This window comes from Cervus canadensis, chromosome 7 (assembly GCF_019320065.1).
Source record: "Cervus canadensis isolate Bull #8, Minnesota chromosome 7, ASM1932006v1, whole genome shotgun sequence".
Taxonomy (NCBI): domain Eukaryota; kingdom Metazoa; phylum Chordata; class Mammalia; order Artiodactyla; family Cervidae; genus Cervus; species Cervus canadensis.
Window position 1 is genome coordinate 14,565,563 of NC_057392.1, and position 15,027 is coordinate 14,580,589.

A 15,027-nucleotide genomic window follows, 5' to 3' on the forward strand; every position below is an offset into this window, starting at 1 on the left:
CTGCATGGGTTTTCATGTTTACTCTTTTCTCCTTCCTAGGAATTGATGTAGCTTTCATTTGTTGTGCTAATCAGATGGCAAATCTTATAGGATTTCACTCATATTAATTGGTCTTTAACCATATTCTTCCCCAGGCTGTTGTGCCTTTGCAGAGGTCTCTGGAGATTCGAGAAACAGCTTTAGATCCAGATCACCCACAAGTAGCTCAGTCTCTCCACCAGCTCGCAAGTGTGTATGTGCAGTGGAAGAAGTTTGGCAATGCAGAACAACTGTATAAACAGGCATTGGAAATCTCAGAAAATGCCTATGGTTCAGACCATCCACATATTGCTCGCGAACTTGAGGCACTTGCAACTTTGTACCAGAAACAAGATAAGTAAGATTTCAATTAGTAATTTTCTGGTTTTTTGACAGGGAATTACAGTTCTTAATGTACTTATGTGGGAGGCATTGTTTTGTGGCTGTGTACTTTTCTTTATCCTGTACTTTCCTTATCCTATATTCTTTTGAATCCACTATATGTAAATATTATTCTTGGTCTGGGTCTTCATGGGGTAAACGGAAAATTAGAAGTGCAAGGTTCATCTCTGTTTCAAGATGTGTGGAGGACAGAGCATGGACTTTGGAGTCATAGAGCTGGATATGAAAATGAGCTCCTTTGCTGACTGGCTTTGTAATATTGAGTACTACTAATACAGGGGGCGGCAAACCATCACCCACATGCCGAGTCCAGAAGGTCCCCTGTTTTGGACCTAAGGTTGAAGTGGAACACAGCCATAGTTTTTTTCATTTACATATTGTCTGTGGCTGCTTTCACGCTTCAGCAGTAGCTTTTTAGTTTCAACAGAGATCACATAACCCACAAAGGCAAAAATGTTTACTGGCTAGCAGTTTAGAGAAGTTTGATCCCTAGTATAATACGTTCTCTGAAAGGTATCTCTTCTCTATCTGAAATCATTTTTGCTCAATCATAAGTGACACATATTGGCATTTTTTCTTTTAACTTCTAAAAATATTGTTTCACACAGATTTTGTGACTTTCACATTTCTATGTGACCAAATATTAGCTGATACAGCAAACTAAAGTTTTGAATTTTCATTTAATTAGACTGCTTTTTAGAGATTACCTTTTAAACTCAAAATGAGTTTAATCAGCTGAAAAATAGTTAAATGTCAGCTAGTTGGAAGACTTGTTCTTTTAGTTGCTAAGTCATGTCTGAGTCTTTTGTGACCCCATGGACTATATCTCGCCAGACTCCTCTGTGCATGGGATTTTTCCAGACAAGAATACTGGAGTGCGTTGCCATTTTCTTCTCTAGGGATCCATTTTCCTTCTCCTGACTCAGGGATTGAACCTGCATCTCATGCATAGGCAGGCAGATTCTTTACCACTGAGTCCAATGGAAGACCACTTGGAGGACTAGATTTATTAGATTTTGTTCTGTGAAAGTTTTTGTTTAAGATTTTTCATTCCATATGACTATCACTTCTGGAAATAATGTTGTATTTAATTAGCAAAAAAAGGCTTTACGTTGTGCTTTCATTTCACTGAAGTATGACATTTTGGACATGTTGCTTTCCTTTGACTTCCTTTTTTTTTTTTTAAGATATGAACAAGCTGAACATTTTAGGAAAAAATCGTTTAAAATTCGTCAGAAAGCTGCAAGGAGAAAAGGCAACTTGGTAATGAGAGATTTCTTTTGTGTTATGATTTGAACAAAAAGGAAAAGAACATCTCTGTATCATAATGTAGATGCATAAACCTCACATATTTAAGAACTTTTGATTTTAAATTAATTTCTAGGGAAGTACTGATTAATATTTTCTGATTTAAAATGCATGTTTAAATATTAGTATCACTGAGAAGTACAAATTAGTATGTGTTTAAAAAGTGTAACTATGTATTTTGGTAATCATTTTACACTATATACATATGTCATATCATCATGTTGTACACTTTAAATTTACACAGTGTTATATGTCAATTATATCTCAACAAAGCTGGGGAAATTTTTTTTTAATTTTTAAAAAGTAGAACTATATAATTCAAAGATTAGATTTTAATGTGAAGCAATTATACTCCAATAAAAATAAAAATGATAAAGGTTAGATTTTAGAAGATGAACTTAAAAGCTGTTTCAATTTTTTAAAGGACTGGAAAAGAGAATAAAAGAAATTTAGTAAACATTTAATGTTACATTCAAATGCCAAGAAATTACTATCCTCAAGTGCAAAAAATTTTTCATTTTTCTAAGCTGCTGATAAAATAAATATAGCATATTTGTTTATTTTAACTTAAAATGCTATAGTCAGTTTTTTTATTATAATGTATTTGACATCTAACATTGTGTAAATATAAGATGTACAACATATTTATTTGATGCATTTATATATTAAAATATGATTACACCATAACATCACATCACAAAATTATTTCTTTTTTGTGGTCAGAATAATTAAGACCTAGTCTCTTAGCAAGTTTGATGATTATAATACAGTATTGTTACCATTATTCCCTATGCTATACATTTGATTTCCAGGACTTACTTGTCTATTAGTTGCAAGTGCTATGTGCAATTTTAAGTACCTGGTATTAAATGTTTAGTAATAGGGTTAATAAATATATGCACATTAATTCTGTTTCCTAATCTTTTCGATGCATTTAGGGATTCTGTTCATTTTGCTAAAATATCTCAGTCATTTTCACAAAATAGCTTTCAATGAATTTAAGAACGTGGTGTCACTGGGAAGTATGCATATTTTTAAATAATCATTAGATTAATTCAGTATACTTAAAGTAATTGTAATCTACTTTAAAGGAAACAAAAGGAGAAAGGATTTTTTCAGAACCCTAGTATATTGCTTCAGAATCAGATTGCACTTACTTGATGATTCTTGTGAATTTCTGTTTCTCCAGTATGGATTTTCCCTTTTACGTAGACGGGCCCTACAATTAGAAGAGCTCACGTTAGGTAAGGATACACCTGACAATGCTCGGACCCTCAATGAACTGGGTGTGCTCTACTATCTTCAGAACAACCTGGAGTGAGTACCATACTGTTAATATTGAAAACAGGTGTTCATTTCATCTCTTAGATGCAAAGCTGTTTTACATTTCTATCAAGACAAGCTAGAAAAAATTGACAGTAACCATGCAAAGTTTCATGTATGGTATGTTATGAACATGGCCACATTTAACAAAAACCATGACAATTTCTCCACTGTTTCCTTTCACATTGTTTCTTTAGTAACTAAAAGGATATTCTATAGTTTCCTTAGTATTTTATATGTTTATAACAAGTGAGTTTGTGTAGATATTGTACAAAAGATCTCACATAAGAACAAACTTGGGACTGAGGGAAAATGAAGAAAAGAATGTAGATGGCTGCTAATTTTATTCTTCAGTTTATTTTGGGCATAGACTCAAAAAGAGTCTTTTATGAAAAATGGGTGCTTTGGGACTTCTTTGTATGTCAGCAAAATACAATAGACTTGACGTGCTAGATATCAGAAAAATACAAATATTTAGCCCGCTTCACAAAGGAGCAAGGTCTGCTGTTTGCTGTGGTGCTCAGGCTTCTCATAGTGGTGGCTCCTCTTGTTGCAGAGCATGGGCTCTAGGGCACATGGGCTTCAACAGTTGTAGCACACAGGCTCAGCAGTTGCAGCTCCCAGGCTCTACATTATGGGCTCAGTAGTTTCGGCCCACGGGCATATGTAATCTTCCCAGACCAGGAATTGAACACGTGTCCCCTGTACTGGCTGGCAGATTCTTATCCACCGCCCTATCAGGGAAGTCGCACAAAGGGTTCTTTCATTAAAAATTATTTAGTACTAGGGAGCTCCCTTGCGGCCTGCTGGTTAGGATTTGGCTCTTTCACTGTGGAGGCCTGGGTTCTACCCCGGTCAGGGAACCATCTTGCATGGCACAATGCAGCCAAAATACCAAAAAAAAAAAAAAAAAACCCCAACCAGATTTACTACTAACTCCAAAGGGAGGGAGAAGGAAAGAATACCAAAATCTTTTGAGTTTGGCTTAGTAATTTTTAAGGTATAAAAAGTTTGTTTTGGAAACTATTTATGAGTACATCTTTTAGGAGAGTGAAGTGGAGAATTGAGACAATCATCCAGATACTTTTGGTTCTCACACTACCAGGAAGCCATATTTAATTTTTGGAAAAGGGCAGAAAGAGATGAGAGGTGGGAAAGAGGATTTTGAGCTGAATCCTTCATTTTAACTATCTTGGATTTAAGAATAAAAGTACTTCAGTTCTCTTCCTAACTAGGAGGACTAGGGTTCTGACTTCTAGACAGTAGTTTAAACCATCTGGGTCTTTTGTTCATAGAACAGCTGAGCAGTTTCTGAAGCGTTCCTTGGAGATGAGGGAGAGAGTTCTAGGACCAGATCACCCTGACTGTGCCCAGTCTTTGAATAATCTGGCGGCTCTATGCAATGAAAAGAAACAGTATGACAAAGCAGAAGAACTTTATGAAAGAGCCTTAGACATTCGGAGACGAGCATTAGCTCCTGATCACCCTTCTTTGGCTTATACGGTAAAGCATCTTGCGATCTTATACAAGAAAATGGTAAGTAATCCAGAGCATGCCTACATGTGTTTTATAATATACCAGTTAAGCCATAATTGCTGTAAGCAAAATAATTTATCTTCCGATGGATAGGTTATTTTCTATGAGCTTTTAACTCAGAATGATTTAATTTCAGACTTAATTAAGGTACTAGTTTTTAAAAATACATTCTAAATACAAATGCGTTTGTCAGCACTCTAACTAGAACTTATTCTTTTACATTTCAGAGTTCTTTTTTTTTTTTCCATTTATTTTTATTCATTGGAGGCTCATTACTTTACAATATTGTAGTGGTTTTTGCCATACATTGACATGAATCAGCCATGGATTTACATGTGTTCCCCATCCCGATCCCCCCTCCCGCCTCCCTCTCCATCCCATCCCTCTGGGTCTTCCCAGTGCACCAGCCCTGAGCACTTGTCTCATGCATCCAACCTGGGCTGGTGATCTGTTTCACCCTTGATAGTACACTTGTTTCAATGCTGTTCTCTCTGAACATCCCACCCTCGCCTTCTCCCACAGAGTCTAAAAGTCTGTTCTGTACATATGTGTCTCATTTTCTGTTTCGCATATAGGGATATCATTACCATCTTTTTAAATTCCATATATATGCATTAGTGTACTGTATTGGTCTTTATCTTTCTGACTTGCTTCACTGTGTATAATGGGCTCCAGTTTTATCCATCTCATTTGAACTGATTCGAATGAATTCTTTTTAATGGCTGAATAAAATTCCATAGTGTATATGTACCACAGCTTTCTTATCCATTCGTCTACTGATGGGTATCTAGGTTGCTTCCATGTCCTGGCTATTATAAACAGTGCTGCGATGAACATTGGGGTACACGTGTCTCTTTCAGATCTGGTTTCCTCGGTGTGTATGCCCAGGAGTGGGATTGCTGGGTCATATGGCAGTTCTATTTCCAGTTTTTTAAGAAATCTCCACACTGTTTTTCCATAGTGGCTGTACTAGTTTGCATTCCCACCAACAGTGTAAGAGGGTTCCCTTTTCTCCACACCCTCTCCAGCATTTATTGCTTGTAGACTTTTGGATAGCAGCCATCCTGACTGGCATGTAATGGTACCTCATTGTGGTTTTGATTTGCATTTCTCTGATAATGAGTGATGTTGAGCATCTTTTCATGTGTTTGTTAGCCATCTGTATGTCTTCTTTGGAGAAATGTCTGTTTAGTTCTTTGGCCCATTTTTTTTTTGATTGGGTCATTTGTTTTTCTGGAATTGAGCTGCAGGAGTTGCTTGTATATTTTTGAGATTAATCCTTTGTCTGTTTCTTCATTTGCTATTATTTTCTCCCATTCTGAAGGCTGTCTTTTCATCTTGCTTATAGTTTCCTTTGTTGTGCAAAAGCTTTTAAGTTTCATTAGGTCCCATTTGTTTAGTTTTGCTTTTATTTCCAATATTCTGGGAGGTGGGTCATAGAGGATCTGCTATGATTTATGTCGGAGAGTGTTTTGCCTATGTTCTCCTCTAGGAGTTTTATAGTTTCTGGTCTTACATTTAACCTTTAATCCATTTTGAGTTTATTTTTGTGTATGGTGTTAGAAAGTGTTCTAGTTTCCTTCTTTTACAAGGGGTTGACCAGTTTTCCAAGCACCACTTGTTAAAGAGGCTGTCTTTTTTCCATTGTATATTCTTGCCTCCTTTGTTGAAGATAAGGTGTCCGTAGTTACATGGATTTATCTCTGGGCTTTCTATTCTGTTCCATTGATCTATATTTCTGTCTTTGTGCCAGTACCATACTGTCTTGATGACTGTGGCTTTGTAGTAGAGTCTGAAGTCAGGCAGGTTGATTCCTCCAGTTCCATTCTTCCTTCTCAAGATTACTTTGGCAATTCGAGGTTTTTTGTATTTCCATAAAAATTGTGAAATTATTTGGTCTAGTTCTGTGATAAATACCTTTGGCAGCTTGATAGGGATTGCGTTGAATCTATAGATTGCTTTGGGTAGTATAGTCATTTTCACAATATTGATTCTTCCAATCCATGAACACAGTATATTTCTCCATCTATTTGTGTCCTCTTTGATTTCTTTCATCAGTGTTTTATAGTTTTCTATGTATAGGTCTTTCATTTCTTTAGGCAGATATACTCCTACCATTGTTGCAATGGTGAATGGTATTGTTTCTTTAATTTCTCTTTCTGTTTTCTCATTGTTAGTGTATAGGAATGCAAGGGATTTCTGTGTGTTAATTTTATATCCTGCAACTTTACTGTATTCATTGATTAGCTCTAGTAATTTTCTGGAAGAGTCTTTAGGGTTTTCTATGTAGAGGATCATGTCATCTGCAAACAGTGAGAGTTTCACTTCTTCTTTTTCTATCTGGCTTCCTTTTCTTTCTTTTTCTGCTCAGATTGCTGTGGCCAAAACTTCCAAAACTATGTTGAATAGTAGTGGTGAGAGTGGGCACCCTTGTCTTGTTCCTGATTTTAGGGGAAATGCTTTCAATTTTTCACCATTGAGGATGATGTTTGCTATGGGTTTGTCATATATAGCTTTTATTATGTTGAGGTATGTTCCTTCTATGCCTGCTTTCTGGAGAGTTTTTATCATAAATGGATGTTGAATTTTGTCAAAGGCTTTTTCTGAATCTATCAAGATAATCATATGGTTTTTATCTTTCAATTTGTTAATGTGGTGTGTTACATTGATTGATTTGTGGATATTAAAGAATCCTTGCATTCCTGGGATAAAGTCCACTTGGTCATGATGTATGATCTTTTTAATATGTTGTTGGATTCTGTTTGCCAGAATTTTGTTAAGAATTTTTGCATCTATGTTCATCAGTGATATTGGCCTATAGTTTTCTTTTTTTGTGGCATCTTTGTCTGGTTTTGGAATTAGGGTGATGGTGGCCTCATAGAATGAGTTTGGAAGTTTACCTCCTTCTGCAATTTTCTGGAAGCATTTGAGTAAGATAGGTGTTAACTCTTCTCTAAATTTTTGGTAGAATTCAGCTGTGAAGCCATCTGGTCCTGAGCTTTTGTTTGCTGGAAGATTTCTGATTACAGTTTTGATTTCCTTGCTTGTGATGGGTCTGTTAAGATCTTCTATTTCTTCCTGGTTCAGTTTTGGAAAGTTATATTTTTCTAGGAATTTGTCCATTTTTTCCAAGTTGTCCATTTTATTGGCATACAGCTGCTGGGAGTAATCTCTTATCCTTTGTATTTCAGTGTTGTCTGTTATGATCTCTCCATTTTCATTTCTAATTTTGTTGATTTGGTTCTTCTCCCTTTGTTTCTTGATGAGTCTGGCTAACGGTTTGTCACTTTTGTTTATCTTTTCAAAAAACCAGCTTTTAGCTTTGTTGATTTTTGCTATGGTCTCTTTTGTTTCCTTTGCATTTATTTCTGCCCTAATTTTTAAGATTTCTTTCCTTCTGCTAACCCTGCGGTTCTTCATTTCTTCCTTCTCTAATTGCTTTAGGTGTAGAGTTAGGTTATTTATTTGTCTTTTTTCTTGTTTCTTGATGGAAGCCTGTAATGCTATGAACCTTCCCCTTAGCACTGCTTTTACAGTGTCCCATAGGTTTTGGGTTGTTGTGTTTTCATTTTCATTTGTTTCTATGTATATTTTGATTTCTTATTTCTTCTATGATTTGTTGGTTATTCAGAAGCGTGTTATTTAGCCTCCATATGTTTGAATTTTTAATAGTTTTTTTTCCTGCAATTGAGATCTAGTCTTACTGCATTGTGGTCAGAAAAGATGACTGGAATGATTTCAATTTTTTTGAATTTCCCAAGGCTAGATATATGGCCCAGGATGTGATCTATTCTGGAGAAGGTTCCGTGTGCACTTGAGAAAAACGTGAAATTGATTGTTTTGGGGTGAAATGTCCTATAGATATCAATTAGGTCTAGCTGGTTCATTGTGTCATTTAAAGTTTGTGTTTCCTTGTTAATTTTCTGTTTAGTTGATCTATCCATAGGTGTGAGTGGGGTATTAAAGTCTCCCACTATTATTGTGTTAATTGTTCATTTCCCCTTTCATACTCATTAGCATTTGCCTTACATATTGTGGTGCTCCTATGATGGGTGCATATATATTTATAATTGTTATATCTTCTTCTTGGATTGATCCTTTGGTCATTATGTAGTGTCCTTCTTTGTCTCTTTTCACAGCCTTCATTTGAAAGTCTATTTTATCTGATATGAGTATTGCGACTCCTGCTTTCTTTTGGTCTCTGTTTGCGTGAAATATTTTTTCCCAGCCCTTCACTTTCAGTCTGTATGTGTCCCTTGTTTTGAGGTGGGTCTCTTGTAGACAGCAGAAGTTCCTAAAATTCAACCAGTATTAAGTTTGCAGTGTAGGCTACCACAGACATAACAAATCACCCAGTTGTCAGGACTGAAGAAGTCTGCATAGCTAATGAAATGACCATTTTAATTTCACTTTTTCTTTTCTTTGCTTGCAATTAAATGTAACCATTCTTTACCACAGAGTTCTAACCTAAGCAATATTTGGAGTTTTTATAGCTGTCTTTAAAACAAACGAAAATCAGGAAAAAAACCTGTTCTCATTTAGTGCGGTTACAGAGTTGTACAGACTTTGTGGGACTGTTGCTAACCCTCCTACTACTGAAGTTGATGTTTCAGTATAAAGGATCCATTGTTGCTATTTCTACCTAAATTTCAAGTAAAAAAGAAATAATCAGAAAAATCTGGAAAGGATTTGGTGGAAAATGAGTTTTAAAATGAAAACTTTGATGCTATCTCTGAACTATGTATAGTAGCAAACATACTATAACTGGCATGTGTTTACGACACCAGAAAGTTATAATGGGTGATCCTAAAGAACTTTCTGAGTTATCAGAGAAAATGTTCTTATATTCTATACAGTTTTACTTACATATTTTATTAGATTTCAGATATCCATAAACTTGTCCATTAAACTGGGAGGAAATATTTCTGAACTTTGTTCCTCAAAATTACTTTTTACCACAAAACTGTATTTATGGAACAAGCTCTGATCATAAAGTATTTATTGCTATAATATTTTTGTTAGATATCACTTTTGTGTTTTAGGGTAAACTTGACAAAGCTGTACCTTTGTATGAGCTGGCTGTTGAAATCCGGCAGAAATCCTTTGGCCCGAAGCACCCAAGTGTAGCTACTGCCTTGGTGAACTTAGCTGTTCTTTATAGCCAAATGGTAAGTTCCCATAATGTAATGCTTTATAAATGAATAGTTTTAACATATGAAATATAGGTAAACATGTACTAGATATAGGTAAACATGTATTAGATATGAAACAGTAAAAATAATTAAGGAACATTTAAGGTTATCTAATGTTCCCTTTAATACTTGAGAAATTATTAGTTACAATTGTAAGACAGTCGCTTCTTCTTAGTGTGAAATACTGTGTTTAGTTCATTGCATAGGCTTATTTATTTCTGGAGACTCCCTACATCTGTTTATCTAATATTGTTCCTAAGATGTATCATTTGCTTATGATGAGTAAGAGATATGGTACCCTGGGGTACCACAAAGAAGTTTGTCCTTATATAATTGGATTAATGTTAGTTGTTACCAAGGCAGGTCTAAAACTTAATTTTCTAAATCTTATTATACTACTTCTTTAATTATGATTACTCCTAAATTAATCAGTTTATCTACATCTCGTAGGAGGATATTAACTCTTTTAAAGCACTTAGCCAAGTAGGTCAGCTCAGTAGAATACCTCAAAAGTAATTTCAGAAACCCAATGTGTTCAAATGAGCATTGTTTCTTTTTTTATAAGAAAAAACACAGTGAGGCCTTGCCGTTATATGAACGAGCATTAAAGATTTACGAGGACAGCCTGGGTCAGATGCATCCTCGAGTTGGAGAAACACTAAAAAATTTAGCTGTGCTTAGGTAAGAATTTTTCACTTTCCTCATACAGCCAAAATCCCTTTTATGACATCTTTGATTCATCATAGAACCCCACAAAATATTTATTGCTGATATGCTTTTTATTGGAACAGAGGGGTTATTTTTGGCTGATCTAGTTCAAGAGACATTGAAATAATATCCAAAAGTGAAACTGAAGGTAGCACAACCTAGTTTGTAGAGGAGAGTATCATGGTAAATAAGAGGATGGATTACATATGCAGCTAACTGGCTCTGGTGGAAATCTGGGCAATTTGCTATCCTCAAAGTGAATTTATCATGTTGACTTTTGCATTATATTTACCTCAGGATGCTAACTTCCTTAAGCAGTTTCACTGTACCCATTACAATGGAGTCTTAATGGTGCCCCTATAAGACACTTGGCAGCAGACAAACAGGAGAAGAATTTGGGTATTCTGTTTTATTGGTCTGCCTGAAAATGGACTTTTCTTGCAGAGTAAAATTTACAAACTGAAGTTAAAATATAAAGTAAGATCATTTCTTAGGCAAAACACTAAGCCTAGAAATGATCCACAGACTCTTTCCAGGTAATGGGTCAAGCTGCCTCTTGTATGTCACTGTGGGAACATTCACCATTTCACAATGGACAGAAAACCTGGCTGTAGGGTTTTACACAAGGTGAGGTGGAGAGCACAATGATGTTTAGTAAGTCTCCACACTTTTGGGTAGATTTCAGGTGGATTTTTTTTTCCACTTATTTATATTTTGTCATATGGTTAAATGACTAGCAATTGGCTGAAATAATCTTGGAAATTCTGTGATCGTTGGCATTTTAGAAAATTCTGAAACTATTCAACAAATATAACTTTTTCTATATAAAAAACTAATAATTAAAAACCTCCAGTTTTTCAATCTTCAGCTTGGAAAAAAGAACATTTTTTTTTAATTTCTTTTTCTTGTTTTTCTGTATCCTGTAAGATCATTTAGAATTGTTAAAAGGTTATATTCTCATTTTGAGAATTTTTCTCTCCCAAAGCTATGAAGAAGGGGATTTTGAAAAAGCTGCTGAACTATACAAAAGGGCAATGGAAATAAAAGAAGCAGAAACGTCACTTTTGGGTGGAAAAGCTCCTTCCCAACACTCATCAAGTGGAGATACATTTAGCTTAAAAACAACCCATTCTCCTAATCTTTTCCTTCATCAAGGACAAAGGTGATAGCAGCAACTACAGTTCATTGGAAATGCACCTCAGGATGAAATATTTAAGAAATATTTGGAACTTCAGAATTTAAAATTTATAAAAACTGTTAAGAAAATTTAATTTTACTTTGTGTGATTTAACTGATTTATTTGTGTGCATTGGACTACACTGAAGTTTGAGTCATGATTATTTCAACTTTAGTTGTTTGAAAGAATTAGCTTTCCTATTGTGTGGGAACCAATATAGACACCTTGGAATCCTAAGATGACATGAAGAGTTGATCATGGAGAGCAGACTGGTCTCTGTTCTGTAAGAGCAGTTACAACTCTTTATTAGCAGTTAAGACAAGGAGTTCAAGAATTCCATGATTCTTATCTCTCAAAATCTACTTTAGCCTCACCATTCCTCATCTTGCTATTCAGTAGCAGTCTGGCCCAGTTGTCTACCTCAAAGAAAAGTTTCAGAATAAAGGGATAATGTTTATGGAACTATGAACTGTCTGTAAAATGAACTAGTGTTGGGAATCTCTATCTGCTACATTTCTTTTATTCTAACTTTTCCTTGAGCAGATATGGCTAAGCCCACTGTTTCCTGTGCTTTCTACATTGTATATTGTTTTTACTGTGTAGAATGTACTTGCACAATCATTACTTTGTCAACAAAGGTCCGTCTAGTCAAGGCTATGGTTTTTCCAGTGGTCATGTATGGATGTGAGAGTTGGACTGTAAAGAAAGCTGAGCACCGAAGAATTGATGCTTTTGAACTGTGGTGTTGGAGAAGACTCTTGAGAGTCCCTTGGACTGTAAGAAGATCTAACCAGTCCATCCTAAAGGAGATCAGTCCTGGGTGTTCATTGGAAGGACTGATTTTGAAGCTGAAACTCCAATACTTTGGCCACCTGATGCGAAGAGTTGACTCATTGGAAAAGACCTTGATGCTGGGAAAGATTGAGGGCAGGAGGAGAAGGGGACGACAGAGGATGAGACGGCTGAATGGCATCACCGACTCAATGGACATGGGTTTGAGTGGACTCCGGGAGTTGGTGATGGACAGGGAGGCCTGGCGTGCTGCAGTTCATGGGGTCGCAAAGAGTCGGACATGACTGAGCGACTGAACTGAACTGAAGTCCATATTGCAGTAACAAATCAAACTCTTTGGCACTCTTAACTTTTCCCAAAATACGGACACGACCTTCTTCCTTAAATGGCCTAAATCTACCTCTTCATTTACCTAGAACTCAAATTAGCTGGCCATTTTATACTGAAAATTAAATATTTTTATAGATTTTATAAATATTGCCAATCTGGGGTATTGTTTCATACCATTTATGTATTTATATATAATAAAATTTTCAATTTTAATACTTGTAAAATTCCAGCATGTATTAATTGTAAAGGTGAAAGATGTGATAACCATATTTCACTATTTTGAAATAAAGGTGAAATTTCAAGTTCTTTTTTCCACTCCAGTTTATACCAAAGGATTGTATTTACATAATTAAGAAAAATGTTGAACACTACAAAAAAAAGAATTAGCACTGTAGTTTGCTAATTCACTGAGTAGTTTGCTCATTCACTTGAGTAGTTTGCTCAACTTGAGCTTCAGTGACTCCTTAGAATTTTGGTTAACGTTCTCTAAGGCTTGGCTACTCAAGGTGGTCTGTGGACCAGAATCATCAGTATTACCCTGGGAGCTTAGTAAAAATTCAGACAGGCTCTCCCCAGACCTACTGAATCAGAGTCTTCAATGTAGCTAGATTCTCAGGTGATTAATATGCACATAAGTTTGGGAAACAGTGGTCTAATTTTAAGGCACTAGAGTGGTGTTCATTGGAAGGACTGATGTTGAAGCTGAAACTCCAATACTTTGGCCACCTCATGTGAAGGGTGGACTCATTGGAAAAGACCCTGATTCTGGGAGGGATTGGGGGCAGGAGGAGAAGGGGACAACAGAGGATGAGATGGCTGGATGGCATCACTGACTCGATGGACATGAGTTTGAGTAAACTCCGGGAGTTGGCGATGGACAGGGAGGCCTGGCGTGCTGCGATTCATGGGGTCGCAAAGAGTCAGACACAACAGAGCGACTGAACTGAACTGAACTGAACTGAGAGTGGTGACTTAAAGTAAATGAGGCAGAATCTTACGAAATGAGCATCCTTCTTCTCCCTTCTGGCAGAAGTACAAGAGGGAAAAAAGAAGATAAACTACAACCATAACACATATTTCTGGGTTTGCCAGCTATGAAAGGCACAAAGCAATTGAATTCACAAATATATCAGACACTGACTGATTTTAGAATTAACCTTTTAGAGTTTAAAATTTGATTATTTAGTGGTATAAGTAATTTAACACATCATAAATATTAAATTTAAATGCCTTAAACTTTAGAAAATAACCTGAGATTAATATCCTAGAAGAAGCCTGAAAAAAAGGAAAAACTAGCAAAAGGATAATATGCATTTTTCTTTGTTCCTTCAAAATTTGGACTTGAAAAAAAAAACAAAAAGTGAAAACTTACATTATTCAAAGTGACTTTATGTAAGTTATTAATTATACTTGAGGAGTGATTATTTCAAAAGGTTTAAGTTTAAATATAGTTTTTAAGACTACATTTTGATCTTACTAATTATACTACCAACTCAAATGTTTTCATGTAGAATGCCTACTTAAAAAGATTAAAAAAATAGGGACTTCCCTGAGGTCTAGTGGTTGGGACTCCATGCTTCCACTACAGGGAGCACTATGATCCCACATGCCATGCTGCACGGCCAAAAAAAAGAGGTTCTCAAAAGGAATATTATGTGCACTTTAATATACACCTTTAACATGAAAAGCATAGGTTTCAAATAATTATAAATCTGAATTGGAAGGCTCTAAAGTGTGGTAGTTATAATTAATTTTCATTCATTAATACTTTACAAAAAGAAATACTAAAAAAAAAACATGCGACGGGGGAAGTTAAAGCTTCATTAATATTCTTAAATATTTATTACATTTTTGGGTTGGTCAGTGTGTTTATAGGTATTCAGGAAGTAATATTTTTACATAAAGAAACTCATAATACTTACTTTTTTTTTTACTACATAAAACATTTGAATAGTACCACAAATTAACCTCCCGTTAAATTAAAAAGGGATTAAAGTTAAACATATTGTTTGTTTTACTCTAATTTAGAGCATTTGTGCTAAGGCAATTTTGGGAGTGTGTTTCTATCTTTCACACTTGAAGCAATAGTGTTATAAATCTGGTCAAACACTGGGTTTATTTAGTAATGTAAAATTCAATGATGATTAATTTCTCATAGTCAGCTGTCTACGTATACAAATTTTCATGATATACAGACTGTCAAGAGAGCACTCTAGATTACAAAAAATATTTGTTACCAGA

General features: G+C 35.4%; 1 protein-coding gene across 3 annotated transcripts in view; it reads left to right on the plus strand.

Moving 5' to 3' along the window:
• The window catches only part of NPHP3 (nephrocystin 3), a 56,734-nt gene extending 44,326 nt beyond the window's left edge, over positions 1–12,408 (plus strand). For all 3 annotated transcript variants that reach the window (XM_043474395.1, XM_043474397.1, XM_043474396.1), the window contains exons 21-27: positions 135–376; positions 1,608–1,683; positions 2,918–3,045; positions 4,347–4,587; positions 9,630–9,755; positions 10,345–10,460; positions 11,473–12,408. In XM_043474395.1, the coding sequence (XP_043330330.1) occupies positions 135–376; positions 1,608–1,683; positions 2,918–3,045; positions 4,347–4,587; positions 9,630–9,755; positions 10,345–10,460; positions 11,473–11,653 (1,110 nt within the window). In that variant the 3' untranslated portion in view covers positions 11,654–12,408. The remainder of the gene's footprint in view (positions 1–134; positions 377–1,607; positions 1,684–2,917; positions 3,046–4,346; positions 4,588–9,629; positions 9,756–10,344; positions 10,461–11,472) is intronic.
• The last annotated feature ends 2,619 nt before the right edge of the window (positions 12,409–15,027 follow it).